Source organism: Camelus dromedarius, chromosome 5 (assembly GCF_036321535.1).
Source record: "Camelus dromedarius isolate mCamDro1 chromosome 5, mCamDro1.pat, whole genome shotgun sequence".
Taxonomy (NCBI): Eukaryota; Metazoa; Chordata; class Mammalia; order Artiodactyla; family Camelidae; genus Camelus; species Camelus dromedarius.
In genome coordinates this window covers 70,802,328-70,830,297 of record NC_087440.1, presented here as the reverse complement: position 1 = coordinate 70,830,297, position 27,970 = coordinate 70,802,328, and the positions used below count along the sequence as shown (strand labels likewise).

The following is a 27,970-nucleotide window of genomic DNA, read 5'->3' as shown; positions in this document are numbered from 1 at the left end:
AACAAAACTTCTTCATTGAGCATATAAAGCAATGCACAGAAACTGCTCCGGCATCAAAAAAAGAGAGTTCCTCTTTCATTTCTTGCTAATAGGACAAATGCTGAGGAAGGGCATCCCCAAGTCAAGATAGGAGGAAGACTGGCATTAAAGAGAAGAAAGAGGAAAAAATTTGGAAGACCAAATCCTGGCTCACTGAGTAATCACTACCTGTTAGAGTGCATTTCTTCAGAGTTTTTTTAACACCCACCTCTGCAGTCAGAGTCAAAAAGGAATTCTTGCCACTGTGATGATTCTCGACTTGAGAGGACTCCTGTTGAGCTCGGCGACCCATCTTGGCCCCCTGTAAGGAGAGATGAGGGGAACTGCTGGCACAAACGTCTCTGAGCCACTATGAGGAAGACAATTCTGGGAAGGTAAGCAAGGAATGGATTTATGACGACCTGGTGGAGGATGGGATTTGAGTAACTTGAATGTATACTTAGAAAATGCTCCAGACTCTTAAAACAAAGCACCTGAGGTCAGTTCCATATGGTAGGAGAACAGGAATTCCGTGTGTTGATTATGTTTTCTTTTAACAGCCACAGATCTTTTCTACCAAAGAAATGAAGCTAGAAATTCCTCTAGAATGGGCAGGGACCTCATGCCACAGCTCAGGAAGAGTGTGGTCAAGGCTCCCATGTTCCTATGTGGGATTTTAAGAAGGCCTAATTTCAAAGATGCGGCTCGGCCTGAAAATAGTTATCAAAAAGGTGTTTTGAGGGGAAAGAATTCCTAAATTCCATGGCAGCTGAAACCAGAGAAATACAGATAGCATTTGCTTTGATGTATACATTGGTTTGCACTTACAGACATTAAAGGAAAGCTTTTACAAGAATTTTGAGACATCAGCTTTGGAAATCAGAGCACTTCAAATTCCAAGTCATCAAATGAACCACTTCCAGGTGTTTCCCAAAGCCCTCCTGGAGTGGAGGCTCTGTGTCCCAAATGCCTCCCAACACATACACAAAACTTTATTTAGGCAGACTAATGGGTGTTGAAATGTTTATATTTTTCATTTGTTTGCTTTTTTAAAAAAAACAGCATTAATGTAAGCACTTTTCCATCTCATTTGATGTAGCTTCATTTGATTTTACAATAACAGGGACTGAGAGTGAGGCCATGTTACAATTTTTACAAAAGAGGAAACTTAGTCCCAGGAAAGCCAATGAGTGGCAGATGTAAATTCAGGAGCAAAATCTCCTGTCTTCACATCCCGAGTTCTTTCCACTATACCCTGCTGAAATTTCAGTTTTAAGATGTTCTAAGAACCGACTGCACCAATAAACAGAGAGATTACATGAGAGCTGTGTAAAACTCCTAATGTAGTGTTTACATGTCAAATTCTAACCAATCATTTAGGTTTCAGAGATGATGGAAACAATGTTTTTAACAATAAGCAGCTCACTTCCTTCCCAAGGCAGACAATTCCAGCCCTTTGCCTAGTTGCCCTTTTCCATTTATCGTAACTTAGGGCACCTGAATACGGCATACTACATGCAGTGATTATATTCAAACATTCAAGGATCTTGTCCCTAAATGCTGTTTATAGATGGTTTCTCCAGTAACTGTCAAGTATGTTAAGTTTTAAGCTTTTTGAAGACCCTGTATAAATCCACACGAATGACTGGTAGAAACACTAATACCTGATTTTGTCTGTTTTAAATGTATAGTCTGTTTATTGTCCATCCTCCTTCACTGGAATGTAAGCCTCATGAGGGCAGGAACTTAGTTTTTTTCACTGGTATATCTCTAGCACCTAAGACAATTAATGGCTGATACACAGCAGGGGTTCAATAAATGTTTGTTGAAAGAATGAATGAATAACTACAGTCACATCCCCAGGTACTAAAAGAGTTCACATACCAGAAAGGCCTGGTGACTCAACATTCTCCTTTGGTCAAGCAACCTGCTTCATCCTAGAACAATCTGCTCCCATTCCTCATATTTCCTCTCTAGTAGGAAAGGACATCTGATGTAACTAGGGCACTTTCAAACCACGAAGGGATCCCAGAGCAGAAACTAAAGACCTGCCTTGTGGGTCAATCTTTTAGGGACTGTGAACTTCGATAATTTTAAAGGCAAAAAGGCTTGATGGGGCTGTGATAGAGTACGTACGTACGTACACGTACACACACACAGGACTTGGGTCTTGAATCTTGCTGTTATTTATTTATAACTTTGGGTAAATCACAGCCTCAGAAGCAACAGCAGCTAACATCTAATAATTTAGCCAGCCAGTGTTAAATGCTTTCCATGCATATCTCATTTCATCTTCACTGCAACTCCTTGAAGCAGACATCAACATCTCTGTTCTAGCGATAAGGAAATCGAGGTTCCGGGAGGCCAACTTTTATTTTTTAACGCACGATACAGCTTGACCCGTGGGCCCCTGAAGCACCTAGCCACTCTTCGTTATAAATCTGACTCCTGATTTCCTGAACTATAAAACTGAGGTAAAGCCCACCTCCCCATGGGGATTAGTGGCAAGAAAGGCCCTTCCTGTCTACCTACCTTCCTTCCAAGCATAAAACAGAGCGGTTTTTACGTAAACTTCTGGCATGAGAAGTCCCAAGGGCAAAGCTCTAGAATGAGCGCAAGTGCGACCCCGGCCAGTCACCCTCAGATCTGTCCATTCTAGGGGATTTGGCACTTGGAGCTCTAGAGAGCAGAGAGAAGCTGGGAGATTTCCCATCTGTCCCAGAGGCCGGCGGGGTCAGGTTCTGTTTTCCACTCTTCGAGGATTTTAAAGAAAGCAAACCCTAGGCCAGCAGCGGAGGAGCTCACCGCTGCCCCAGGGGCGGGGCGAAGGAGGCCGCCTCCTCCCCGGCCTCACCCTAGAGCGACTCGGAGCCCGGCCGCCCGGGCCGCCAGGCACACGCTGGGCCAAGGCTCCTCAGGGAAGCCGGAGCGGGCGGGGTAGCTCCTCCCCACCAGCCAATTCCTGGCCCCAAGCCCCCCGAGTCGGTCCTCACGGTGGTAGCCGAACCGCGACGTCGTTCCTCGCCTAGGTCCAGCACGTCCTCCATCTCCGCAACAGCCTGACGTCACTTCCTGGAAACCCAGCGTCCCTGTCGCGTCCCTGACGACGGCTCCGCCCTTTCATCCCAATACTTAAAGGGTCCGCCGCGTTGTTCCTGGATACTATGTACCAACCTCCAGTTTAAACCAAATCTTTCCTAAACCTGCCTTGTTTGACTTCTGGAAGAAATCCCCAGATATTAAATCCTGCTAAGGGTGCTCCTGGGGGACACTGAAAAATTTTAGTCTTTAGAAACTGCCTGCATCTGTAGCTCTGTTCAAATACACACATTATTCAGTGCAAAGCACTACTACTAATAGTAGCAATTATGCTGATTTCTTCTGTTTGCATAGATCTTTGCAATGTACAGAGGACCTTCACAGCTATTAGCTCATGGGAAGCCCCTAACGACCTTGTGTGGGAAGCAAGATAAGTTGTATTGTCCCCACTGGACAGATGAGAAAACACTCACACAGGGGGTCAGGTGCTAATAAATGGTTTAATAGTGAAAAGTGCAATATATATACATATATATAATCTCTGCCTTCCAGAAGTTTACAAAGAGGCTGAATCAACACATCAAATACCTGAGTGTTAATCACTTTCCAAAGTACAAATAATCTTTCTAACATCCCGTGAACAGCAGTAGTATCTCTAGTCAACAATTGAAGACACTCACATGCAGAGCAGTACCTTGAGGAGAATCACCTGAGTGTTCAGCGGCAGAGCCAGGTGCTTTTCTGACACCAGATCTTACTAAAGAATATTTCTCTGGCACATATTACGAGGTGCCAGCCATTCTTCTAGGCCAGCAGAGGAAGATGGTCAGCAAATTCCCACTTGTCCCAATGTCCAAATGGGACAAGTGAGTTGATTCTTCACTGATTCTCCATGTGAGATCCCCACGTCAATACCACTGACCAGGTCCCTGATATGAAGGATCCTCAGCTGAGACCCCCAGAAGGTGGGCTTATGGCCCTGAAAGTGAACAATGTCCCCAACATCATGCTGGGGGTAAAGCTTAGATGGCTACCTCTTAAAAGTGAAGACTTGGAAGTGGGAGTAGTGACCCTAAAACTAGAATGTGGGATTTCTTTAATATCCATTAAATTATTCAGTTCAACCATTCACGCACACATATTTACATATGTTAGCATGCCTGTGACAGCAACAGTACTGTCTGGATGTCAGAAGAGTTGAAGCTTCATCCTAGCTCTGCTTATAACTACTTATATAGCCAGGCAGAGACCTCCCTGGACCTCAGCTTCCTTCTTTGCAGTCATCCTTAGAGATTACCCTTAAAATATTTTACTCACTAACTCTGATTCTCAGTGAGAATAATACACCATTTGATTTTTAACCTGAAGAAACATTCATTGCCAAAAATCCAAGATGGATGGAATATGGGCTCCAGTGAATCCCTTGTTCCTTTATTCTTTGGCATCAGATGAGGAAGAAGGGATTAATCTTTGGATTTATCCATTTCCTGTGAGCTCTGTCAAACAACAATCAGGATAAAGGCTGCAAAGAAAAAAGAGATTTATTGTTGGGGGGGTCTTAATAATTGTAATTTGAGAGACACAGATTCTGGTAAAATCAAAAGAGTATTCCAGGGAAGAGAAAGAGTCAGGGGCTTACAAAGGCAAAAGCCAGGAGTCTGGACTCTGACACAAGAAAGGAAAGATTTGTTTTTAAGGAATCACGAGTTATTTTAGAGTAAGGGTCTGATACATAGATAGGTTGTCACGAGTGACTACAGGGTAGGGGTCTGATAAGTATCTTGAGTTTCTGGCAGATCTTCTGGATACTTTCATTAGGACAATAAGTGGTCAAAAGGTCAGATTTTATCCAGGCTGAGACTTGCATAATTCACACTTCCTCAATGGCCTTCTGGTTCCATTTGAGAGAGCTGTGTTAGCAATACTGACTCCATTTCTAGTTTTCTCCCATAGCTCAGAACCACACCATCTTATAGCCAGTTTCCAAATCTTTACTCCAACTTCTTCCCCAACTTCCTGAAAGCAAAAGGTGAGTGGTGCTCACTGTGGGAAGACAGAAGCCCTAGCGTAGTGACTTCCAAACCGTGCTGGGCACTTGACTCACCTGTGACATTTGTTAAAAATACATGTGCCAGGGCTCTATCCCTGTAGACTCTGATTTGGTATAGGTGGAATCCAGAAGAATATTACTTTAATAATTTTCCCTCCCATTTTGCAAGTATTTAATTAAAGGCCTCAGTAAAGCCTTCTCTGATTTTAAATTATAGCATCCTCCCCCCCCCCCCAACCTAGGTACTCCCTAAACTTCTTCCCTGCTTTATTTTCCACCATGGCACTTACCTTTTATCATACTACATTATTTACATTTTTATTTTATTTATTGCCTTCCTTTTGCCCCGCCTCCACCTCTAGAAAGTAAACTCCATAAAGGCAAGGTTTTGTTTGTTTTGTTCACTGCTGCATCCACAGCCTCTAGAACAGTGCCTGGCATATAGCTAACATCAAAAATATTGCTCAAATGACAGTGAATTCCAGAGGCAGCGTAGCATACTAATAAGTGCATAGACTCGGGCAATAGATTTGCTGGGTCTAAATCTCAGTGTTGACACCCACTGGCTATAAGATCTAAAAGTAACCCAGAAGTAAGTTACTTTGAGCTTTCTACACCTAGGATTCCCCATTTGTTATGCAAATAAAAATAATGCCCTCCCAAACTGGAGAGCCCTAGTTAAATATCATCTCCACCACTCTTTAGCAGTGTAGCCTTTTAAATCCCTCGATGCCTCAGTTTCCTCAGCTGTAAACTGACCAACCACTGCTTTGGAGATGCAAAGAACATCCCTTTCGTTAGTGACCTAGGAGCCCCAGGCAGGAACCAGACTCCGCAGGAAGGGTCAGAAAAGCTTGGGTGAGGTGGGAGGGGATGGTGGGGAGCAGCACTGATTCCCAGGAAAGTGATCAGTTCAGAGACAATCCTGTGTTGGGGGCGGGGGCGGGGCGCGCATTGCGGCTTGCATTCCCTAAGCTTTTGATGGGAAAAGACCTAGAAGCTTAAGGCTGAGAAAAAACGAAAGCGGAGAAAAAGCCTCCCCTCACCCATCTGGGAAATGGGCTCGGGCCAACTGCTGACTTTGCGCTCGCTGGCCCAGCTCCCTGCGGAACCCTCGGGGGGGGAGGGAGGCCGCGAACATCTGGAGGACATTTCTGCGAGAGCCGCTGCAGAGCGGGGCTCCGGGAAGGGAGAGGTGCACTTGCGCGCACGTCGGGCCGAGAGGGGAGCTGTTCCCCACGGCACCCGGTCTTGTTTTCCTCGCCCTCTTTCGTAGCCCCTTCTCCCCAGGCCCCTAGCCTCACCCCCGCCCCAGCGCTACCAGCCTTCCCGGCTCAGACCTGCGGAGCCTCCTTCACTGGCGGCCTCGCCTCGCCAGAGGGCACCCTCGATCTGCCGGAAAACGCCACCATTTTTCAATGCCCTTGGAGCATCTCCAAGCTTCAGCAAGCCACCCGGCTCCGATCTTGTCAATGAAGAATCGGGGCCAGGATCGCCGCGGAGCTGAACCCAACGCCAACCCCGCTCCAAGAGCGGGCGTCACCCGCACCGAGGGTGGGCACGGCTGCCCCCGTCGGGCCCCATGCGCTCTCCTGCCCCTGCCCAGTGTCCCGCCTGGCCCGGGGGTGGCCCGGGACGGAGGGGGCCAGGAAAGGAGCGAGAGACCGGCCGAGGAGAGGACGGACTGACAGCTGGCGAGAGGGCGAAGGAGTTGGGGGAGAAGGAGGGAAGGGATTCATCGGAGTAACTTTCCAGAAAAACAGTCAACGTGTAGCAGGAGTGACTCCAAGAGGGGAAAAAAAGTTCAGTTACCACGTCGATCGAGAGGACTCGCAAAGTATTTTTCAAATGGGCTCGGCTTTTCCTGTGCCTGTTTAAAACATTAAAATCGTGCAGCAAAAGAGGCTGCGTGCGCTGGTCCCTCCCCCCACACCACCCCCCACCTCCCCTCCGTCCCCCCCACCCCCCCACCCCGCCCCGGGCCAGAAACGTCATGGGAGGGAGGTATAAAATTTCAGCAGAGAGAAATAGAGAAAGCAGTGTGTGTGCATGTGAGTGTGTGTGAGAGAGGGAGAGGAGCGAGAGGGAGAGGGAGAGAGGGAGAGGAGCTGGAGGGAGAGAAAGGGAGGGAACCAGGACGCCAAGTCCAAGGGAATGAGCAAGAGAGGCGAGAGATAGGGGAAGAAGCATGAGAAAGAAGGAATAACAGCTTTCCGGAGGAGGCGTGCAGTGAACTGGCTTCTATTTTATTTTTCTTTTCCTTTTTATTTTTTAAAGAGAAGGAGGGAACAGAAGCAGTGGCCGAGGGAGAAGACAAGCTGAGGTGCTGGTGACCTGGGCGTCCAAGTGGATTATTGGGGCTGCTCTCCAGGGGCTGTCCCCCCTGCCTTCCAATTGCACATAAGCCCACATCCCAGCCAATGAAGATGAGAGGCAGCGTGAACAAAGTCATTTAGAAAGCCCCCGAGGAAGTGTAAACAAAAGAGAAAGCATGAATGGTGTGCCCAAGAGACAAGTGTGTCCTGCGCTGCCCCCACCTTTAGCTGGGCCAGCAGCAGCCCAGCCCTGCCTCTCCCCACCTACTCACTGGTGATCTTTTTTTTTTAACATTTTTTTTTCCTTTTCTTTTCCATCCTCTCTTCTTATTCTTCTTCAAGGCAAGACAAGGATTTTGATTTGGGGACCCAGCCGTGGTCCCTCTGCTCTTTCTTTAAAATACCCACTTTCTCCCCATTGCCAAACAGCGTTTGGCAATATCAGATATCTGCTCTATTTATTTTTACCTAAGGAAAAACTCCAGCTCCCTTCCCACTCCCAGCTGCCTTGCCACCCCTCCCAGCCCTCCGCTTGCCCTCCACCTGGCCTGCTGGGAGTCAGAGCCCAGCAGAACCTGTTTAGACACATGGAGAAGAAACCCAGAGCTTCAAGGCACACAGTCGGCTTCTTCGTGCTCAGGGTTGCCAGCGCTTCCTGGAAGTCCTGAAGCTCTCGCAGTGCAGTGAGTTCATGCACCTTCTTGCCAAGCCTCAGTCTTCGGGATCTAGGGAGGCCGCCTGGTTTTCCTCCCTCCTTCTGCACGTCTGCTGGGGTCTCTCCTTCCCCAGGCCTCGCAGCCCCCGGGCCTCACTCCTCGGCTCCCGCATGAAGATGCACTTGCAAAGGGCTCTGGTGGTCCTGGCCCTGCTGAACTTTGCCACGGTCAGCCTCTCCATGTCCACTTGCACCACCTTGGACTTCGACCACATCAAGAGGAAGAGGGTGGAAGCCATTAGGGGACAGATCTTGAGCAAACTCAGGCTCACCAGTCCCCCGGATCCATCGGTGTTGGCCAACATTCCCACCCAGGTCCTGGACCTTTACAACAGCACCCGAGAGCTGCTGGAGGAGGTGCACGGGGAGAGGGGAGACGACTGCACTCAGGAAAACACCGAGTCAGAGTACTATGCCAAAGAAATCTATAAATTCGACATGATCCAGGGGCTGGAGGAACACAGTAAGTCCACATTCTGGCTGGGGTGTCTGCTCTGGAGGGGCTGAGCTGGAGTAGGGAGCCCCACCGAGGGGGGCCTAGCAGTGGCCCACAGCAGGCCCAGGTTCACCCGCACCAAGGCTCCGGAGGTGGGATGCGCAGCTGGGACTGGGAAGGTGGGTGAGGAGGGAGACAGAACCATTCTGGTAAGAGCGGGTGCTTCTGGGAGGCCGGGAGCCCTGGAGGTGAGTGACTTGCTGACCTCACATCCCATCCGTGGCTAATTTTAATTTGGAGTGACATTCTGCTGTCCCGTTAACATGCATGCTATGGCACGTGATCAGATAGGTAACTGTACGCAGACAGGTGTCAGAAGCGGTCAGGGCTGGCTCTCTCCAGAGCCCTTGAAATTCCACGAGTCTGGAGACCTCAGTTTTCTCCCTGCTTTTCACACATCACTGTGACACCTCTCAGGTTCTGTTTTTCCAGTTCTCAGGAAGAAGAGCAGACCTGCCCCAAATTAATGTCTGTCAGGCTTTTTGAAGCCCAGGCAAAAGACAGCTTCTAGCTGTCTAGGCCCTTCAGTCCATGCCACACATGTGACCCACGTGAGCTGTGTGCGTGGGGGAAGGGTGTGCACCTATGTTCACGCATACGTGTGCTTTAAAGCTATGTGTAGCCAAGCTTGGTACAGTAGACAGATTCATGTGTGCAAAATGAGCGTTTTCCAGTCCCATGGACATGCAGAAAGCAGGGTTGTGGCTGTGGATGTGCAGATAATTGTTGGCAGCCCTTTTGTGTCTGCGTGTCAGGGGAAGAGTGGGTGGGAGGTGTGGCTGTGGGAGCAGAGGGGACGTGTGTCTGGGAGTCTGTCTTCCCAGGAGGCTCCCGTCTGTGCCGAGAAGCTGGGAGGCTTCTGGGTGAGACATCTGTGTGTGTTTGTACACGTGTGGAAGTCATGTGTGTTTACTGAACGGGGATTTAAAAAACCTCAATACAAGAGAGAGAGATTTGGCAGATGTTGAGAAACTGACAGCCCAGGAAGGAGGAATGTGAGCCACTCACGGGCCAGGGACTCTGGGAACAGCTCTGTTTGCTTTTCCTACCAGCAGGTGTCCTCGGCGCCCCGACCACCTCACCTTGTCTTACCTGGACGGCGGGCAGTGCCCAGAGTGGGAGTGGGAGTAGATGGAGCGGGCAAGGTGAGGGTGGTCAGCAGGGAAACAAACTGCAGGGGTGAAAGGAACCTGGCCAGAGAGGAGGAGGAGAGGGCAGCTGATGGAAGGTGCAAAAGGCCTCCTGGGGGCTGGCCCATGGCAGGCCTAGGAGCCTACGGTTACTGGCCAGGGGTTCCCACTCCAGTTTCCTGTGGCTGCCTTAGGATGTAGCTCCCAGGTGGGGAGGAGGCTGGAGAATGAGGCCCAGCTAGTGCTCCCTCCCAGGGTCCTCTAGGCAGGGCTGACTCAGGGTCTGCCAGGGGCCTGTGGTTTCCAAATGCACCAGCAGCTGAATGGCTGGAACCCCAAACCCCTGGGCACCCACAAAGGCAGGAGATAGTGGCTAAACGTTGGAGGAGGGTGGAAAATTGAGGCCTATGGGAGAGGTGTGAGGAGAGTCTAGGACAAGAGGGAAGGACTCGGACCTTAATGATCCGGGTCAGGAGGAGGAGTCCCAGGGAGGAGGGATTCTGAGTCACCAGGGCCCACCCAGCCTGGAATCTCAAGCTGAAAGGGAACGAGCCAGATAGATACAAGGGCACACAGGTGCCAGTGGACATTTGTCCAAAGACTCAGAATACAAATTGTTGGGCAGCCTTGGGAAAAGGGCAGCTCTGGGCTGCAGCACTAGGACCTTGATCGTAGGTGGGGTGGCCCTGCGGCCACAGAGCCGTGGTCAGGCCAGGAGGAAACCTAGCACAGTTAGCCGGATGCTTCTTGGGATATCATGGAGGGTGCAGGGCCCCGTGGGGTATGGGGGATGCCAGCGAGGCTGGCAGGTGCAAACAGGAAGCAGGGCCAGACTCTCTGCAGCTGTTGGAGGTGACACAGAGGCTAAGCAGACGCAGGCTGGGCCCGCCCTACAGCTGGTTCAGGTGCTGAGCCAGCCCCAGAGAGGCCGACACACAAGGCACACTAATTATAAAGAAGGCAGCAGGCAGAGGCAAATGTCCAGCAGATGCTGAGAGGGAGCAGAGAGCCATCATCTAAGGCTGGGGGTGAGGGAGGCCTGTCTAGCACTCCCGAGGGCAGGCCGGGGTCTGTGGTGGGCCACTGGCAGGGTCTCAGTGCCAGAGCTCCTGCTGCTGAGGTGATGAGCTCACCCCACCCCCTCCTGTACCCAGTGACAGGCACTCGGAGGGAAGTGACAGCAGGAGCTGGGGCAAGGAGACAGGGGTGCCTGGAGAGCCAAGTGCAAGGAGGAGTGCCTCCCAGCGCCACAGGAGAAAGGGCACCAAGGTGAGAGCGAAGAGGGTAAGACCCGCTCTCTGGCTCTGCCCTGTCAGAGACGTGCCCCGATTCCCCCGTTTTACAGATGAGGAGACTACAGTGTGCATCAGTTAATTTGCCCCCAAAGAACCGGGGCTATAACCTAGACATTTTGGGTACAGAATGCATGCTGTTAAGCACTAACGCAAATGTGTGAAATACACCTTTTCAGCCCTACCTTTAACCTTTAGGCTCCAGGAATGAATCACGTGTTGGACCAAGCAGGTGGAGCTGTTATCTTAAACCCCGGTGGCAGCCTGCATAGGAATCACTGGCCATGTTCTTTCTTAGCTCTGCCCATTTTTATGAGGAGATTCATACTGCCACACATGTTCTCCCAAATTCAACGAGAGGGTTTCTTGATCTGCTGAAGAATCTCAAGCATGTTAAGCAACTACACCAGGTGGAATGGATCAAGTCACCACTCTGACCCTCAGTTTTCTCATCTGTAAAGTTAGAGATAGTCTCCAAACTCGCTTTCAGCCGAAACAATTCTATGTATACATCTGGGATGACTCAACACGGTCTCTGCTGGGGAGTGAAGGCAAAACTCTTACATACATCATATTCCTTTTATAATTCTCCAGGATTTTGCCATGGGAAGTGGGTAGAGGCTTTCTCTGACCCATGTGGAGAGGAAGGACACAGCTTTTTCAGTTCTTTTGTCATCCTTGCTATCAAGATACCTCTAGCGTAGGTGTCGTTCTAACTTCTGGCTTGTAATTACCTGTGTCTGGCGGGAGACTCTTGTTTTTACCCAAGGTGGCGCTGAGACAACCAGCAAAACCAGAGTTCATGAGCAAAGAGAAAACTTGGTACCTCAGCCTTTCTTTTCGGGATGCTACCTTTAGATTTTCTTCATTCTGAAAATTAAAAGCCATTTTGTCTTGAAAGAGCTCATTTGTTCTAAGTGCCAATGCTCTCTGCATGCTAGGTCAGTGTTTCTCCAAGTGTGGTCCAAGTGTGAAAGATGTGGATTCCCAGGCCCCAGCCCATCCTTACAGAATCAGAGCCTCTGGGGGTGGCATCCTGGGGAATCTATATTTTTAACAAGCTCCCTATTGATTCTTAAGTTCACTGAAGCCTAGGACTCAGTCAGCTAGGGCAAAACCTTTCCTCAGAGGGCCTGCAGGCACAAGTGTCCACAGAGGCCAGGCAGCTGATGCAAATAATCTAGAGGAAAAGCTGCAGCACAGGCACCGCGACAAAGTGTACAGGACACTTGACCTCAGGGTCACAGAGAACAGGGTGTGTAGGGGAGGCTGGTGGAGGGGACCACATCGCGTTAAAAGAGTCACCCACCACTCAGCTCTTGCCGATTTTTGCATTTGGGAATGTGAGGTTCAGCTTTACTGCTTCCCAGAAGTGCAGAAAATCTGAATCTTCCTGTGAAATTTCCCAACTTTTAACCTGGGCTTAAAATGCTTCTGGGCTTCTAATTCAAAATTTTACAAAATGATGCACTGGCCCAACAATATTCTAATGGGTTAACATGGAAAGGCTAACTCATTTAAAGGTTAAATCCTTCAAGCTGTGGTTTATCAAACTTCCAGAACATCTGGATGCCATGGCACCCTTTACAAAGCACTGTAAACTGTGGTTCTCAGTCCTGGTTACGTATTAGAATCATCTGGAAATCTTAAAAAAAAAAAAAAAAAAAAAGAAGAAAGCTCTGGACCCACCCACACTGCAGTGTGGTCAGACTCTCTGGGGAGCAGGTCTTGCCATCATCTGTTTTTAAGGCTCTCCAGGTGACTGTAATGTACAGCTAGGGCAAAGGGACAGTGTCACACTGCTACCTGCAGGCCCATCCTAGGAGCCAGCAGTAATTTTCCTAGCAGAAATGATGGACACAAGCAAAGGTACATCTCGGAGCCCAGGTGTCTGAAAGCATTTCAAAAGGCATGGGCTAAACATGGTCAGCTGTTTCCAGGTTTTTCCATGAACACTCTGCATGAATAGTCTTTGCTTATTTCTCTCTCCCTCTAGCAAAAAAAAAAAAAAAAAAAAGAGAGAAAGTGGCACCCATCAATATATATACTTTGTGTGCAATGGAAAAAGCTGGTCATAATTTAATTTGTAAAGGTGGCCCTCCCTAGGCCAGCTCTCAATAAGACTAGTGTTCTGCAGAAGCATGACTTAACTCTTAAGACTGACTGGGGATTGGCTTTTGTCTGAGACATAAGTTGGGACTCCAGGCCCATTTCATGGACTCCTGCTGCATTTTGTGGGTGAAAACATCCCTCCACTGGATGACCTCTGAGGTCCCCTCCAACTTCTAGTGTCTCTGTTTCAATAAATGAAGTCAGAAGACCTGGGTTCAAATCACACCTCTGCCACCTACTAGTTGAGTGATCTTGGAAAAGTGATTTAACTTTCCTGACACTCACTTTCTTCATTTGTCAAATGGTAAATTTTACTTATCCTCATTCTCCTCAAGGATCACTGGGGGGTCCAATGAGTTAATAAAAGCTCCATGACATATAAGATAGTGTTACTACATTTTGTTTATTCATTTACCCTCTGGCTCATTCCACAAACTATTTAAAGCATCATTAGTATTCAGTGGATTTAATTGTCAAGATTATATTTACATTTGCTTTTCTCTCCTGTGCAGTTCTTTCTAAATCATGAAAGACTGTGTCTGAGCTCACTGGAGGGTCTAGTATAACTGAAGTCATACTGATGACAGCTCCTCCGAGAACGGAGACTATCAGTACTTGAGACAGTTTCCCATTCAAGTAGCTTACCCATGTCCAGAGGGTTAGAAACTTGCAAACTCAAAAATTAAACTGCCATTCTGATTGCTCTTTCTGGTTCTATCTGAAATGGTTGAGGCAGTATTTGTTCTTTCAAAGCCAGTTATTAATCAGGGTTTCATTAGCTGGCATTCACACATTTGTTTTCCCAACATCTGTTCCATTAATTTCCAAAGAACCAGTGTGAGACCCACCAGATGGCAATTTCCAGAAACACTCACTCATCCTTTCCTAAAGATCAGTAGCGCATTTGCTGGTGTCCAGGCCTCTGATCCTCCCGCCCTGTCCACGACTTCATAAACCACCCCTGGGGTGATTATGGGCTTGTTCCAGCCATGTCCATTATGTGTGGAATCTGGGTCTCTGAGCTTGAATTTCAAGTTCTGACTATTGTTACCATTTGTGTAGAAAGTTTTTCTCTGGGTGTTAATGCTGCTCAGACCTTGAGGTTGTAAATAAGAGACAGGATCTTTCTCTCTCCTTCATCTGGCTCTGAGGGGTGGGAAAGAGTGTGTGCTGCTTTCTGTCTTGTGGACAGGGGTGAAGGGGCCAGTGAGGTGACAGAGGTGGGCACAGAATGTGCTGTCAAGGAAAGTAACCCTAAGAGAGGAGTCAATGGTGATGGGCCCACTCGGTCTGAAGAGGCATCTGTGGGTCTGCCAGGCTGGAGACATGGGCTCCTTGTCACACCAATGCTGTCTCATGAGGTCTAAAGCACAGTGCCACTTTCCATGGCTCCCTGCTGTGAATGAGACAAAATCCAACCCCTCAGTCTGACAGTGCAGCCTGCCTGCAGGTGGACCCCAATCTACTGTCTTGACCTAGTCTCACAGGCTCCAGCCTGGCCGCTTCAGGTTGCTCTCAGTCACTTGCATGCCCTCCTCTCCCTGCCTTTGCTTCCAGCAGTCCTTCCATGTGAGATTTCTCTCCTGTGCATCCTTAAACCATTTCCTCCTGCAGGACCCAGATCAAATAATCACCACTTCCACGAAGAGCTCTCAGCTCTCTCCCTCCTCTGATCTCTTTGCAGCAACCCCTGGGCTTCTCCAAAGGCCTTTAGCACTTTAACTCTGGTCCTGTTGTTTGGGTCCATGTGTTAATAGCTTCCTCTGGATATTAATCTCCTTGAAGGCAGGGGGCGTGTCTATTCGTTTTTGCTTCCCAGTGCTAACCTGTGCTTGGCACATGGTGTGTGCCAAATGCGCGTTTGATGAACGAATGAATGCTTAAATCAACAGACATGTGAATGAATCAGCTAGCTCTGCAATGATTAAACTACTGGGGGGATTGCTGATATCCTTGGGGAATCTGTATTTTCTAAAAGAGTAGGAAAGCCAGCTGGAGAGTCTGCCTGAGTGGGGATGTCAAGGCGAGGGGTAGGGGGGTGATTACATTTGACCAGCCAGTTGTTAGTGCCATGTCCTGGGGCCCTGGGGTCCTTCTGCTTCTCCATCGGGCCTGTGTGTGATTCCAGGCCCACCAAGGATTTTCCTCTGATTTCTATCTAGGTTAGAAGCCTCCAGTCTCTGGAGAGGTCACAGGTGGGACCCTGGCCACTTGGCGAGTCCGCTGGCAGCATTCTGTCCCCGTGGGTCGCACTCACACTGTGCCTCTCCCCACCACTTTGCCTCCTAGATGATCTGGCTGTCTGCCCCAAAGGAATCACCTCCAAGATTTTCCGTTTCAACGTGTCCTCGGTGGAGAAAAACGAAACCAACCTGTTCCGAGCGGAATTCCGGGTCTTGCGGATGCCCAACCCCAGCTCCAAGCGCAGCGAGCAGAGGATTGAGCTCTTCCAGGTGAACCCCCTCCCAAGACAGACACCACTCGGGTGGGAAAGCTGGGTCCTTTGCCAGACCAGGCCTCTGCTCTGGGTTCGGCAGTCCTGTGTGTGAATCCTGCCTTCTCTGAGCCTTAGTTTCTGTATGTGTATCCGTCATTAAGGGGATTAGGACCTTCCTGAAGTGCTTGAAGGAGTACTGAGGGTCTTAGTTTGCTCCTGCTCCCCTCATCTGTCCTCCTGCACCGTGACATGCGGGGTGCCCTGTCCGGCCCTCGGTACTTACTCCTTCCTCTGCCCTGTAGATCCTCCAGCCAGATGAGCACATCGCCAAGCAGCGCTATATTGACGGCAAGAACCTGCCCACGCGGGGCACTGCTGAGTGGCTGTCTTTTGACGTCACCGACACTGTGCGTGAATGGCTCTTGCGAAGAGGTAGGTGGACTCTCAGTATGAGCATTTTGGAGGGAACCTCAGGTCCCTTGGTCCTTCTTGAAACAGACAGAAGAGGATAGAACTAGGGGAGACACAGATCTAGGTTCAGAGTCTAGCTTAGCCGTCGACTCTGTGTGTCCTTCATTCATTCACGCAAGTGACATTGACTAACTGCTCACTCTGAGCCAGGCCCTGCGGGTTCAGCAGTGAACCAGACAGGTGAGGTCCCAGATCTCATGGGGCTTTTGTTCCAGTGGGAGACACAGAGTAAACACGTGAACATATTAATGAACAGGACTTTCTGATAGTGATAAGTACCATGAAAAACAGGCAAAGCGATAATGAATGGGTGGGGTCCCACATTAGATGCTCAGGGAGAATCTCTGTGAAGAGGGAATTTGTGCACTGAGATCTAAGTGATGAGAAAGAGCCAGCCTGTGAAGGTCAGGATAAAGGATGTGCTAAGGGAAAAACATCGATGATTGAGCCCTCAGGCGGGAACCAGCTGAATTTGTTCTAGCAGCTGCAGACTGACTAGCGTGGTTGGAGGGTCAGAGAGGTAGCTGAAGCCACCTGATGGAGGATCTGTAAGGCCACGGGCAGGTGTTAAGACTTATTCCAAATGTGGTGAGGAGTCCTGGGGGGTTTATAAGCAAGGCTGAGGATGTGGGCTGAGGTGATTTGGTATATATCTTTAAAAGGCCCCCTGGTTGTCAGGAGGTCAAGAGAAGAAGTTAGGGGCCACTGTGGCTGCGCGGATGAGAGCAGTAGGGGCTTCGGCTAGGGCAGTGGCTGTGGGTACAGAGGTGATGTGGATTTGTTCTGAAATATGGAGGTAAAGCCAACAGGACTGACTGGCTGGTTCGGTATGGGGTGAGAGGACACAAGAGGAGTCTAGATGACTTGGAAGATTTTGGACTGGACACCCAGGTGGTAACACTGAAATAGGAAGGACTGGGAGAAGGGTAGGTTTGGAGGCAGGTTCTGTTTTGGCCAATTAAGTTTGAAAGGCCTAGTAGGCATCCAAGTAGAGCTGTCCAATAAGGCATAGCCAACGTCACATGTCCCGGACATCCTGGCCACTCACTCTGCTTCCTCAGCTGGAAAATAAGGTAATGGTTCCTTCCCTGCATGTCTCACAGAGCTGTTTTAAGGGTCCATTGTATTTTAAAGAACTTTAAGGCCTTCGGCCTGTTATACGAGAGTAAGCTTTTGTTAGGTCAGATAAGGAAATAGGCCCAGGGACGTTAAGTGGCTTGACCACGGTCATCTAGCCTGGATTGGAACTGGGGTCTCCTGACGGACAGTCATGGTACCTCTTGACATCATGCTCTGCTGTTTCTCCCCTTCTTAGTGGCATTGCCTGGTCTGATGCTCAGTGGGGTGAGGGTACCCAAGGTGGTCCTGTCTGTTCCTTTCATCTCTCATGAAGAATTTTCTACTCTTGTCAGCTGCTGTAGAGCCACAGTCCATCCACAACTGATACCCAGAGTCCCTGGGGCAAGTGGGTCCTTCCTTGTCTTCGGTGTTTTAGGAAATTCGGGGTTAAAGCTCTCAGGCAGCGATCACAAACTGACTGGCCTACATATTGTTTTAAATTTAACTAGTGGTCAATGGTTTTTGTTTTAAAGTCAAGAGATTACACATAAAACCTGGACTTCTGACTTTTCTTGAAAAATGGGAAGACTTCTTGGTAACAATCCATCAGAGAAGAGTCAGGCCACTTATTGAGCTGGGGCATGCATTTTTCATGTCCCCACAGGCTCCACTGTCCCCCAGTCCTCCCCAAGACCAAAGCTGGCAGTCCCAGTTCAGCGTGAGACACTAGCTCGCTCTGCTCACAGATCTGCTGGATTCTGGGGGCATCGGACTGTGCAAGTCCCCATCTAAGGGGGATAACCTGGCAGCTGAGCTGGCAGAAAGGGGGCTGGAGGTCCTGTCTCAGCTCCAAGGGTACTGAGGATTCCATCCTATCTCCCCTACCGAGCAGAAGGCTAGGAGGACCCACATGCATCAGGCGACAGCAGTACTGTGGGAATTCTGACTCAGACAGTACTCCGCCTAGAGCCCAACGTGGCTACAGAAAGGAGAGGCCGGGGAAATTAATCTCTTAGCTTCCCTGTCTGATTTTGATCAGCTCCACCTGGATTTCTTTGAAGCCCTGGGCACTTGAAGTTCTTATTTTCACAGCTGCAGAACTCAATGAGAAGTTTGCATTGAGAATGATTTCCATCCTCCCTGAGACATCAAAAAGATAATTTCGTAATAAAACCTATGGGTTCCCCACCCACCAGCCCCACTGCTGCCAATTCTGAGGTCAGTTCTTCATTGGAACCTTCAGTTCCCACTCCGGCAGATGCTGCCCACCCCTCGCACAGGGGAATCATACACAGACCTTTACTTCTATAGGGCTCATGAGTCTCGTGAGGGTTTGTGGCTCTAAACAAGGCAGCAAATGGACTCTAAATGGAGCAATTGGCAGTGTGGACTGGTGAGGAAACCGAGTCAGACATATGGTCTTGTATTAGTCCAGCCAACATCTAAGAGCCTACTGTGTACTAGTTCCCAGGCTGCCTTCTGGGTCCAGAGCTGTCTGGAGCCCTCTCCAGGGTTGAGGACCCAGGTCCCCATACTTGGGCTATCTCCCCATACCATGTATGGCTTCTCTGTATGCAGGCCGGGCAGGGAGCACACCTAGCACGGTGGCAGGACAGGGGCCACACTGGGAGAACACAACCATTTTGTATCTCAGTGAATGTGTGGGCATCTTTCTTGGTGGTCTCTGTTGGACCTTCTTTGTCCCTCTTTGTCTCTAACTAGGAGTGTGGCTCTGGTATCAGGCTGCCTGTGTTTGAATCCTGGTTCTACTGCTTACTGGTTGGGTACTTTGGGAAAGCCATTTAATTTCCCTAAGCCTCAGTGTCCTCATCTGTATAACGGAGGGTTAATAATAGTTCCTGCTTTAGGAATTATTAGTATGCAGTATGCAGGATCAGTATGGAGATTACATGAACAAATTAACGCATATAAAGTCTTACAGCAGTATGTGACATGTAGCAACACTCAACAAATGTTGGTGATTACTGTCATCACTCTCTGAGCCCTCTATCTAGACAGAGTCTGTTAGCCAAGCCAGGCCACCACCTTCTACTTACCACCTATGCTCTAACCCTAACTCTCCACAACATGTGTGTCTGAATCTTGATTTTTCTAACTCAGGGAACTTGTCTACTATAGGTCTTTCCCAGTCTACTTAAACCCTTCTGGGCAGTAGGAAGTATACAGTTTTATACAGCCCATTTCAGCTACTCCAGATCCTTCTTCTTGCTGCCTTAAACCAGAAGAGGACACTCCTTATGCCTCCCTCTCTAATCACTTTCTTTCTTTCTTTCTTTCTTTCTTTCTTTCTTTCTTTCTTTCTTTCTTTCTTTCTTTCTTTCTTTCTTTCTTTCTTTCTTTCTTTCTTTCTTTCTCTTTCTCTTTCTCTCTTTCTTTCTTTCTCTCTTTCTTTCTTTCTCTCTCTCTTTCTCTCTCTCTTTCTCTCTCTCTTTCTTTCAAAACTGCAGTCTAGTCAGTTTACAATGTTGCATCAATTTCTGGTGTTCAAATCACTTCTTGTTCTCCATCTGGGGCTCAGCTTCCTTGTTGTATTGGGCCCTCCCTTCCCCTCCAGAGCTAAACTTATGGAATAGACCTCTTCGAGTTCAGCAGGTGTCAGTTTGTCCTTAGAGGCTGCCCTGACTGAGGGCAAGACAAGTGAGGCTGGGCTCTAGAGTTTAGGGAAGAGGGATTGAGCTGGTTTTTAACCAGTAGGACTTGAGACATCCAGGTCTGCCTAATGATGACTGGACTCTCTGGACTTGGGCCATTCTGTCCATGAGAAGGATGTTGAGCTGGCCTGGACTCTTCGGAATTTTCCTTGATGACGCCAGATTTCAGGAAGACCCCAGGTTGGTCCCAAGGCTAGATGCTCACAAAGAACCAGGATGACCTCAGAGAGCAGTAAATCAACCATCTTCCTGAGAAGCTGACCCTGAACTCAGAGGTCATCCCCCATGACTTCTCCAATACCTTACCACAGCTGGCTGCTGCCCCAGGATCAAGAGAGCTTCCCTGATTGAGTCTTACCAACCAGAATGGCCATGATACCAGGCCCTGACTTGGTTTCCCTGCATAAAACTACTTTAGTCAATTCAAATTTTTCACTTCGTATTCTTCCTTTTTTCCTTCCACTTTATTCAACCCCTTTTACGAATTTCCCTGCTTTCCCAGTTTTAGTTACCAAAATACCTGACCCCACAAGCAACAGGAAAAAGGGCCAGAGCTGGCCTCTTTGCCCCAGAATGTCACTCACCAAACCCTGGCACCTCCAGGCTTCCTTACACTTGTTCTCTGTGAGCTCATGTCACCCAGACCCTTGGCCATGGCCCTCTGCCATCTCCTCCAGCCTGCTCTCTAATTTCACAGCTGTCTTCCTGAACTAGTGGTTTTCCCTCAGTGAACCATCCACAATGCACATTTCCAACTTCCTCATGAGGGTGAACAAGGATTCCCAAAGAAGAAACTCTAAGTAACCTGGACCTTGTCATGTCCTGGTTCCTTAAGGAAAATACAGCCAAGTGTAACTGTGATTTGCATCTTACCTCCCATGGAATCTACCACTCTCTCTCTGTTTATAATCGCAGCCCTGGGCAAAATGCTGGCATCTTCCACCCTCACTGCTTCTGCTGCCTGCTCGCAGGAGAACTTGCTTTGGCCTTGCTTCCTGACTTTTAATCCTAGAGCTCAGACTGTGCCACCTTCCTCATACCTTGTGGCCCTTTGAGGTTGTGGCTTTTTGAATCGCAGCCTCTCTACCCCAAGTTGTTCAGTTTTCCCCTTTCCCCAGTCTCTCCCAGTCCCCTTCTCTCCCCTTCATCCTTCCTTAGCAGGTTGGCTAGAACATCTCCTCTCCCAACCAACAGGTAGGGGGTGTGACTGTTTTTTCCCTTCTTTCTTGTACCTTCATTCTTGTCCCCTAGTAGGCTGGTGACAATTTTTTTCCTAATACCATCCTTTGAAAAGAGATGGCTATGACAGTTGTCCCTCATTATGCCCACTGGTTTATGCCTCCACTGGGTTGTCTGAAATGTAATAGAAGTGCGTGGAATGTGGCAGTGTGAGTGTGAGGGTCTGCTTTAGCTTTCCAGCACCTTCTGTCTCCTGTGACCCTCAGTCTAACCTAGTTCCTATGACTACCTGTGGCAGCAGAGGTCCCAGCCCTGCCATGCATGGCTGGTGGGTACCCTTCTTCATCAAACAAAGCGCTTGTCTCACCAACTCTGTGTCTTACTTTGCAGAGTCCAACTTAGGTCTGGAAATCAGCATTCATTGTCCATGTCACACCTTTCAGCCCAATGGGGATATCCTGGAAAACATTCAAGAGGTGATGGAAATCAAATTCAAAGGTAACAAAATGGATGCGTATGGTAGGATGGGTGGAGGCAGTGAATGAGGCAAGACAGGAGACCCCTGCCAGACTCGAAGAAAAGAACCAAGCTCTCTCACGGAGATGGCCAGCTCTTTTGTACTTGTGTGCTTCTGCTGTGTCCCAAAAGCAAGGAATGTGACGTTCAGCTTATAGCTATAGAGAATTCATTAGCATTTGGAAGACAGCCTTATGCTGGTAAGAGCCATGGAATCACGTAGGCAAGCCGTTCCACTTTTCTGACCTCAGTCAGTAAAACGGGGGTATGAGTACCTCTTCCTCAGTGTTGTCATGAAATTAAATGAGATAACCAGCGTAAAACATGTAGAAAGTGCCATGGTGCTCACTAAATAGTAGTTGTCTTCCCTTTCCCCAAAAGAAATGAACTTTGGTGGCCGTGAATGTGAGTGCTCCGACTGCTGGGCTTCCCAGATGTCACAGAGCCCGCCTGATCAGTCATCTGGGTTTGAACCATTGCTTCGGGCCTCAGGGTGTTTGCCTAGAGATGGCAAAATGGTTGAGTCATTTCTGCTTTTCTGCTATATTTCTAAGGTGTTCAGCCTAGACAACTCTCTAGATTCCAGGGAAGCTTTATTTTCCTTTCAAAGCCCCTTCTGGGGAACCTAGGTAGGCACACCTGACGCCAGGTAGTTTGTCAAGGTCAAACCAACCAAGGCAAAGCCTGGGGTCAGAGGCATGTCTGGAAAAAGATGCAGGTCTCTCTTGCCTCCCAGCCCTCGGCAGTCTTTTGACCCTTCATGGGCTTTATTTCAGAGCCTAATTGTTTTTACAGCCAAAGCATTTGACGTCCTAATCCCAGAACCTCAGAACGCAAAAGACCTTTGGAGTCCGTACCTACAGGCCGGGTTAGGGTGAAATTCTCCCACGTCAGTAGGCAGTTATCTTATTCATGAAGATTTTCAGAAAAGGAAATTTGAGATCCAGTTTTCCCGTTTATTCTCTCAGCCTGAGTGCCCCCTGCATGAGGTCCAAGTCCCTCTTGTCATCACGCAAATTCAGCTCCTCATTTTCCTGTCCCTCCCTGGTGGAGGTGGACGATAGCTGGCAGCTGTCTGTCACAGAATAGATCTTCTTTTAGTTGAGACTCCTTCTAATTCAGTTTTCAGTCTCCGTAGATGAAATATCAGGTTTTCCTTCCAGAGTTAGTCATACATTTCATTACCTCATCTGAGTTTTATAGAGAACACAGCTTTGAAACTGTAAGTGCAATGTGATTATTAACAATATTCATTCTTGTTCCTCTGGCTTCCATTCAAACTGTTTTAAACTGTGACACCTTAAATCATAGTCAGGACTTCTGTGCTATCTTGACCAATTCAGACTATAAGAGAAAACTCATGCCCCAAGGTTCTAAGTCTCAGAATCTAAACTGACAAACCAAAAGAATCTGTTAGAGCCGCCTAGTGACAGGGACGCCTCATGGATCCCTAAAGGTCCCCTCTGGAAGACGTACGCACAGGAGTCACGAGGGGATCTGACCAGGGGCGTCTTGTGGGTTCCTCTGATACTGGTTCCTCCACCTGGTCTTCCCCTTCCTGCAGTGAGACAGTAGCAGGAAGCTGCAACTCACCTCTGCCTTCCTCACAGACTGCGCCTGAACAGTGATGGGAGGGATGAGAAAGCAGCCTTCCCCTGCCCTCCTTAGACAAGAGAACCATCACCTTCCTCCCTTCCTGCAGGTGTGGACAGTGAGGATGATCCAGGCCGTGGAGATCTGGGGCGACTTAAGAAGAAGAAGGAACACAGCCCTCATCTCATCCTCATGATGATTCCCCCAGACCGGCTGGACAACCCAGGCCAGGGGGGTCAGAGGAAGAAGCGGGCCCTGGACACCAATTACTGCTTCCGGTAAGCCTGGGCCCACTCAGGGTCAGTGGACGTCCAAGACAACCCTGACTGTGCGCTGACCGTGGTTCAGGCCCCAGGAAGCTGTGCCCAACTGAGGGTCCCCGATGCTTTTCACAAACATCTCCAGGAATGAAGATTTAGAATCTCTTACAAATCTCTTTCTGTTTTTCTGGGAACCCCACTGTTTTTCCATAGCCCAGCTCTTTAAGGGCCTGGATGAAGTAAAGGAGGAGGACAGTGTTACTGAAATGGCTTGGATTGGAGAAGTTTGGTTTCTCCATGGTTTTCATGTTTTAAAATGCTTCTAGGGCACGTTTGTGTGGCACGATTAATGCAGAGATTTCTGTTAAAGAAGTGCTCAGTTCTCTATGAAGGATCCAAGGATGCTACTGGATGAGGGAAAATAGGACAGTCTCCACTTGCAGCCAGGAACTTGAGCTAGAGAAATTACAAACTAATTCGGAAATAGTTGGGTAGCCACTGGAAAGAGATTTAAAAAAAAAAAAGACAGAGCATCTTCTCTTGTTTAGGAATAGGTTCACTTCCCATTTACAAGGGAGGGGAATTAAAAAAAAGCATACACAGTGATTACTAAAAGGTAGAACATGACCACATCCCTGAGAAGATCCGAAAGATAAAGTGCTTTCAGAATCTGGAGCGAGGAGTTAATTGATGGATGCAAGAAAGGCTTCAGGAGGGTGCGAAATTTGAGCTGAGTCTTCAAGGATGAGTAAGGCCTGGGTATGTAGGGATACGGGAGGAGGAAGCACTTCCAGTAAAGGAAGGAACATGAATGGTTTGGTTTGGCTGGAGAGGAGGATGCCTGAATGGAGCTGGGAAGAAAGAACTGGGAAATCTTTAGATCTAAAACCATGTCTTCTGAGCAACAACTGAATACACTGGGGATGCTGAGCTTCAGGAACAGGAGGTATAGGAAAGGCAGTGTGGTTTCCTCCAAGTGTCTGAAGGCTGCCATGGAGATTTGTTCTGTGTGGTTCTTCCTTCATCAGTTAGGAATGGCTGCTCTTGGCTGCAAATGACAGTGGCTTAAACCACAAGGGATTCCCTGTTCACAAGAAGTGTGTAGGAGCAGGCCCATTGCTGGTCTGGCTGCTTACTTCCAGAGGACACAGGGTTTCTCTCTTCAGTCTGCCGTGCTCAGTATGTTGGCTTTCATCCTCTTGTTTACAGTCACAGTGACTGCTCGAGCTCCAGGCATCTTGTCCATCTCAAGGCAAGAAGAGGAGGGAAGCAGAAGAACCAGCAGCTTTCCTCTTCCCTCTGTGACTTTTATAAAGAATCAGATATCTTTGCCAGAATTTGCCCTCACCCAGTGCATACTTCTCCTTATGTCTGATTGGTCATTGCTGGGTTACATGACCAACCCTACCTGTAAGGGAGGCCAGGAAAACAAGTATGTGTTGTTCCAGACTGTCATGGGTGGTGGCAAGGGTTGGGGGTAGGAATGGCTGTTAAGGAGATAACCGAGAGTGTCTGCTGTGGTTCGTCTGTGGTACCCACAAGAAGCCAGATTTTGGCCAATAGCTGCCTTTGGCAGCAGCGAGTTCTAGATCTCAGCAGATGCTGAAGTGTGGGCTAGATGCCCACTTGGCAAGGGGTATTGCCAAATGGATTTATGCAGGCAACAGAATTAAAGTGGCCTGATAATCACATTTAGGATAATCTAGGATAGGATATGCCTCATTTTGATTCCATGGTCCCTAGATTTAATCTAAGCAGTCCTTTACTCTAGTGTACAGGCTGCAGGAGCTAAGAGTTCATTTCTGGTTGGGTGCATGTTAGGAAAGTCACAATGAAATTGACCCTAACAAAGTTGTGTTGGCTAGTAACATTCAGCGCTTGGTTTTGTGTGGCAGACTTTAAGTCTTTCTTTTGATTTGTGATGTAAAAGGGCAGGGCCACTTTTGCCTTTTTTCCTTTCTTCCTCTATTATCTGTATCTGCCTACTATGTCCTTGGGCTCCTGGTCTTCAGTACAGGAAAATGCCTTTAGAGTTAATACAGCTCAATGCACTTGAACCTGAGATTCCACTGATTAGAGCCACCTCTTAATATGACCAGGAAGGACTCCAAGTGCAAATAGGAGGGCCATTTGTGAAGTTTTTTATATCAGTGATTTCCTTTTAGGGTGACTTTTTATCTTTTTTTGTTGTTGTAGCAATTTGGAGGAGAACTGCTGCGTGCGCCCTCTCTACATTGACTTCCGACAGGATCTGGGCTGGAAATGGGTCCATGAACCTAAGGGCTACTACGCCAACTTCTGCTCAGGCCCCTGCCCATACCTCCGCAGTACAGACACAACCCACAGCTCGGTATGGAGCAAGGTCATGCCACACGGGGCGCTGGGGCTGAGCCAACCAGGCCGCTCGTTAAAAAGAATGCATGAAGGACTTAGTGTTGCATGAGTGGATGATGGTCTGGGATGTGTAAAATCCCCTTGATGAAGGTTCTGATCTTGGCACCAACTCTAGTGGGTCACATTCTGCCCTAACATTTCATCCACAGTTTCAGCCAGACTTTTAATAGGCTTTTGTACTCTGGAAATGAATTAGATGTCATGGGCCACCTCATATGCCAGAGATGCACGTGGCTGGCAAGGGATGTTGGGGCCAAAAGGCTTCTACCATCAGATAAAGAACTCTAATAATTCTAGCCTCCTAAATGTAGAAAAGTTTGGAAAGACGAGGTAAAGTACACAGAAGTAGCTAAACGAAACAAAGGGAAGAGAAGGGAGAGGGAAGTCCACGACTCTGAAATGAGTTTGTCTTTCCTTCAAGGGGAATCCCAGATAGGGCAGTGATCTGTGAAGTACATTTCTTTATAGCCCCTTGTTGCTGCATTCTGTCTGGGGCCCCACACTTTGGCCCTTTAACTAGGAGGCCCAAGGCAATGTTTAGTGAGACCGTTTCTCACCAAAGTGATCAGTTACAGCTAGGAAGACCAATATAGGAGCGTTTTTTCACAGCCAAGAGAATTTTATGATCAATTCAAAGTCCCCAGTAACTGGGATATGCTTAAACTGATAATACACAGATGTGATGTGCTCACCCCGTGTGGATGAATGGCCACCGGTCACTCACCCAAACGATGTTCCGCCAATTCCTCAGAAGTAGCATCAGTGACCAGCTCACCCCTTGCTCAGTCTCTGGAGCAGCCCCTAGACCTCATAGGGTTCCTGGGCCCCCAGCCTGAGGCGTGGCTTTCCAAGCTCTAAATAATGCATCCCTCCCCAGGTGCTGGGGCTGTACAACACCCTGAACCCGGAAGCCTCTGCGTCACCTTGCTGCGTGCCCCAGGACATGGAGCCCCTGACCATCCTGTACTATGTCGGGAGGACCGCCAAGGTGGAGCAGCTCTCTAACATGGTGGTGAAGTCCTGCAAGTGTAGCTGAGGCCCCGCCTGCGACAGAGAGAGGAGGGAGAATGGCGACTGCCGGACTGCCTGCTCCTTGGGAAACACAAAAGCAACAGACCTCACCTCAAGGCCAGGAGCCCACAACCTTCAGCTCCAGGCAAATGGCTGAGACGGAGGTTCCCTTTTGGAACATTTCTCTTTCTTGCTGGCTCTGAGAATCACTGTAGTAAAGAAAGTGTGGGTTTGATTAGGGGAAGTTGAACGCTTCAGAACACACAGATTTTCTGTGACGTGGACAGAGGTGGTGGGGACAGAGGAAGAGGGATGGCAAGTCGACATGTCGCGGGCCCGTGGGATTTGGGATACCTTAGGGAGGAAGAAGGGCAGAGAGTGGCCGGGACAGGGCCAGGCTGGAAGACACGTGGAGCCGAGGTCAGATTTGCTCATCGCTGCCCCACGTCTGCTCTAGGGAACCTGGATTATGTCCTACAAGGCAAGCCTTTTCCTTTAGGCAGTTTCCCAAGACAAAACCCCAGATCTGTATCTCACACTTACCTGGGGATTAAGGACAAATCTGTTAGTTTTGCAAATTGTCCCCTGGATGTTCATTAGCATCAAGAGTCATTACAGGGAGAAAACCCAGGTAACTTCGTTCCCTGGGCCCTCTGGGTACGCTGAACTCAGAAGCAGAGGGTGGGAGTTAACCCTCTCCGGTAGGCCCCCTGAGTTCCTCCTCTCGCCTTCTTCCTCCATCGTGTTTCTCCTTCGACATTTGGCTAGACACCTTCCAGGTCAGGGCGCACAAATCTGGATTTTGGATCTGTGCGGCCTTGGGGCATTATGGGTTTCCCCTCCTGACCCTCAAGACCCTGTGCTCACCTGGTGTTCCTGGAAGCAGGTGCTACAACGTGTGAGGCGTGCGGGGAAGTTGCACACGTGCCACACAATGACTTGGCCCCAGATGCATAGACTGAGGTATAAAGACAAATACAAATATTACTCTCAAAATCTTTGAATAAATAAATATTTTTGGGGAATCTTGGATCATTTCATCTTCTGGAAGATTGTTTCTAAACAATAAAAACCTTATTCTAAGGTGTAAGTCTGACTTGATAAGTATCCTTAATTACCCTCTTTGTAATTCCATGTCCACACCTACTAATCAGAGGTAACTGGACTCTGGGGCCGAGAATCTCAAACATCAAATACATTGCAGACCATGA

The 27,970-nt window shown here is 48.7% G+C and overlaps 2 protein-coding genes and 1 long non-coding RNA gene across 6 annotated transcripts in view; 1 reads left to right on the top strand and 2 right to left on the bottom strand.

Moving 5' to 3' along the window:
* Positions 1 to 3,085, bottom strand: part of IFT43 (intraflagellar transport 43) — an 86,891-nt gene extending 83,806 nt beyond the window's left edge. For all 3 annotated transcript variants that reach the window (XR_010381040.1, XR_010381041.1, XM_010976466.3), the window contains exons 1-2: positions 3,012 to 3,085; positions 248 to 340 (exon numbers count right to left, since the gene is read on the bottom strand). Coding sequence is in view for 1 of the 3 variants with exons in the window: in XM_010976466.3 (XP_010974768.1) it covers positions 248 to 340; positions 3,012 to 3,065 (147 nt within the window). In the remaining 2 variants the exon portion in view is untranslated. The remainder of the gene's footprint in view (positions 1 to 247; positions 341 to 3,011) is intronic.
* TGFB3 (transforming growth factor beta 3) lies at positions 335 to 27,849 on the top strand. 2 transcript variants are annotated; one of them, XM_031454096.2, is made up of 8 exons: positions 335 to 413; positions 7,390 to 8,600; positions 15,457 to 15,620; positions 15,907 to 16,036; positions 21,376 to 21,483; positions 23,204 to 23,372; positions 25,551 to 25,704; positions 26,626 to 27,849. In XM_031454096.2, the coding sequence occupies exons 2-8, from the start codon at positions 8,114 to 8,116 to the stop codon at positions 26,782 to 26,784; spliced, it is 1,371 nt and encodes a 456-aa protein (XP_031309956.1). In that variant the 5' UTR covers positions 335 to 413; positions 7,390 to 8,113; the 3' UTR covers positions 26,785 to 27,849. The 2 variants fall into 2 exon arrangements, with proteins under 2 accessions (XP_031309956.1, XP_010974766.2); XM_010976464.3 differs by having other exon boundaries at positions 7,385 to 8,600.
* LOC135321331 (uncharacterized) lies at positions 3,544 to 26,983 on the bottom strand. Its single transcript, XR_010381042.1, has 3 exons — positions 26,871 to 26,983; positions 21,369 to 21,443; positions 3,544 to 4,579 (listed from the first exon to the last, which is right to left on the bottom strand). It is a non-coding gene; the product is annotated as an uncharacterized LOC135321331 (long non-coding RNA).
* Positions 27,850 to 27,970: the final 121 nt, after the last annotated feature.

What these genes read in the sequence shown, in the direction of transcription:
- TGFB3 (XM_031454096.2), top strand. Translation starts at nt 8,114, where the DNA reads ATGCACCTTCTTGCCAAGCCTCAGTCTTCGGGATCTAGGGAGGCCGCC. An exon ending in CCAGGGGCTGGAGGAACACA is followed by an intron (nt 8,601 to 15,456) that starts GTAAGTCCACAT and finishes TTTGCCTCCTAG; the next exon opens with ATGATCTGGCTGTCTGCCCC. An exon ending in CAGACACAACCCACAGCTCG is followed by an intron (nt 25,705 to 26,625) that starts GTATGGAGCAAG and finishes ATCCCTCCCCAG; the next exon opens with GTGCTGGGGCTGTACAACAC.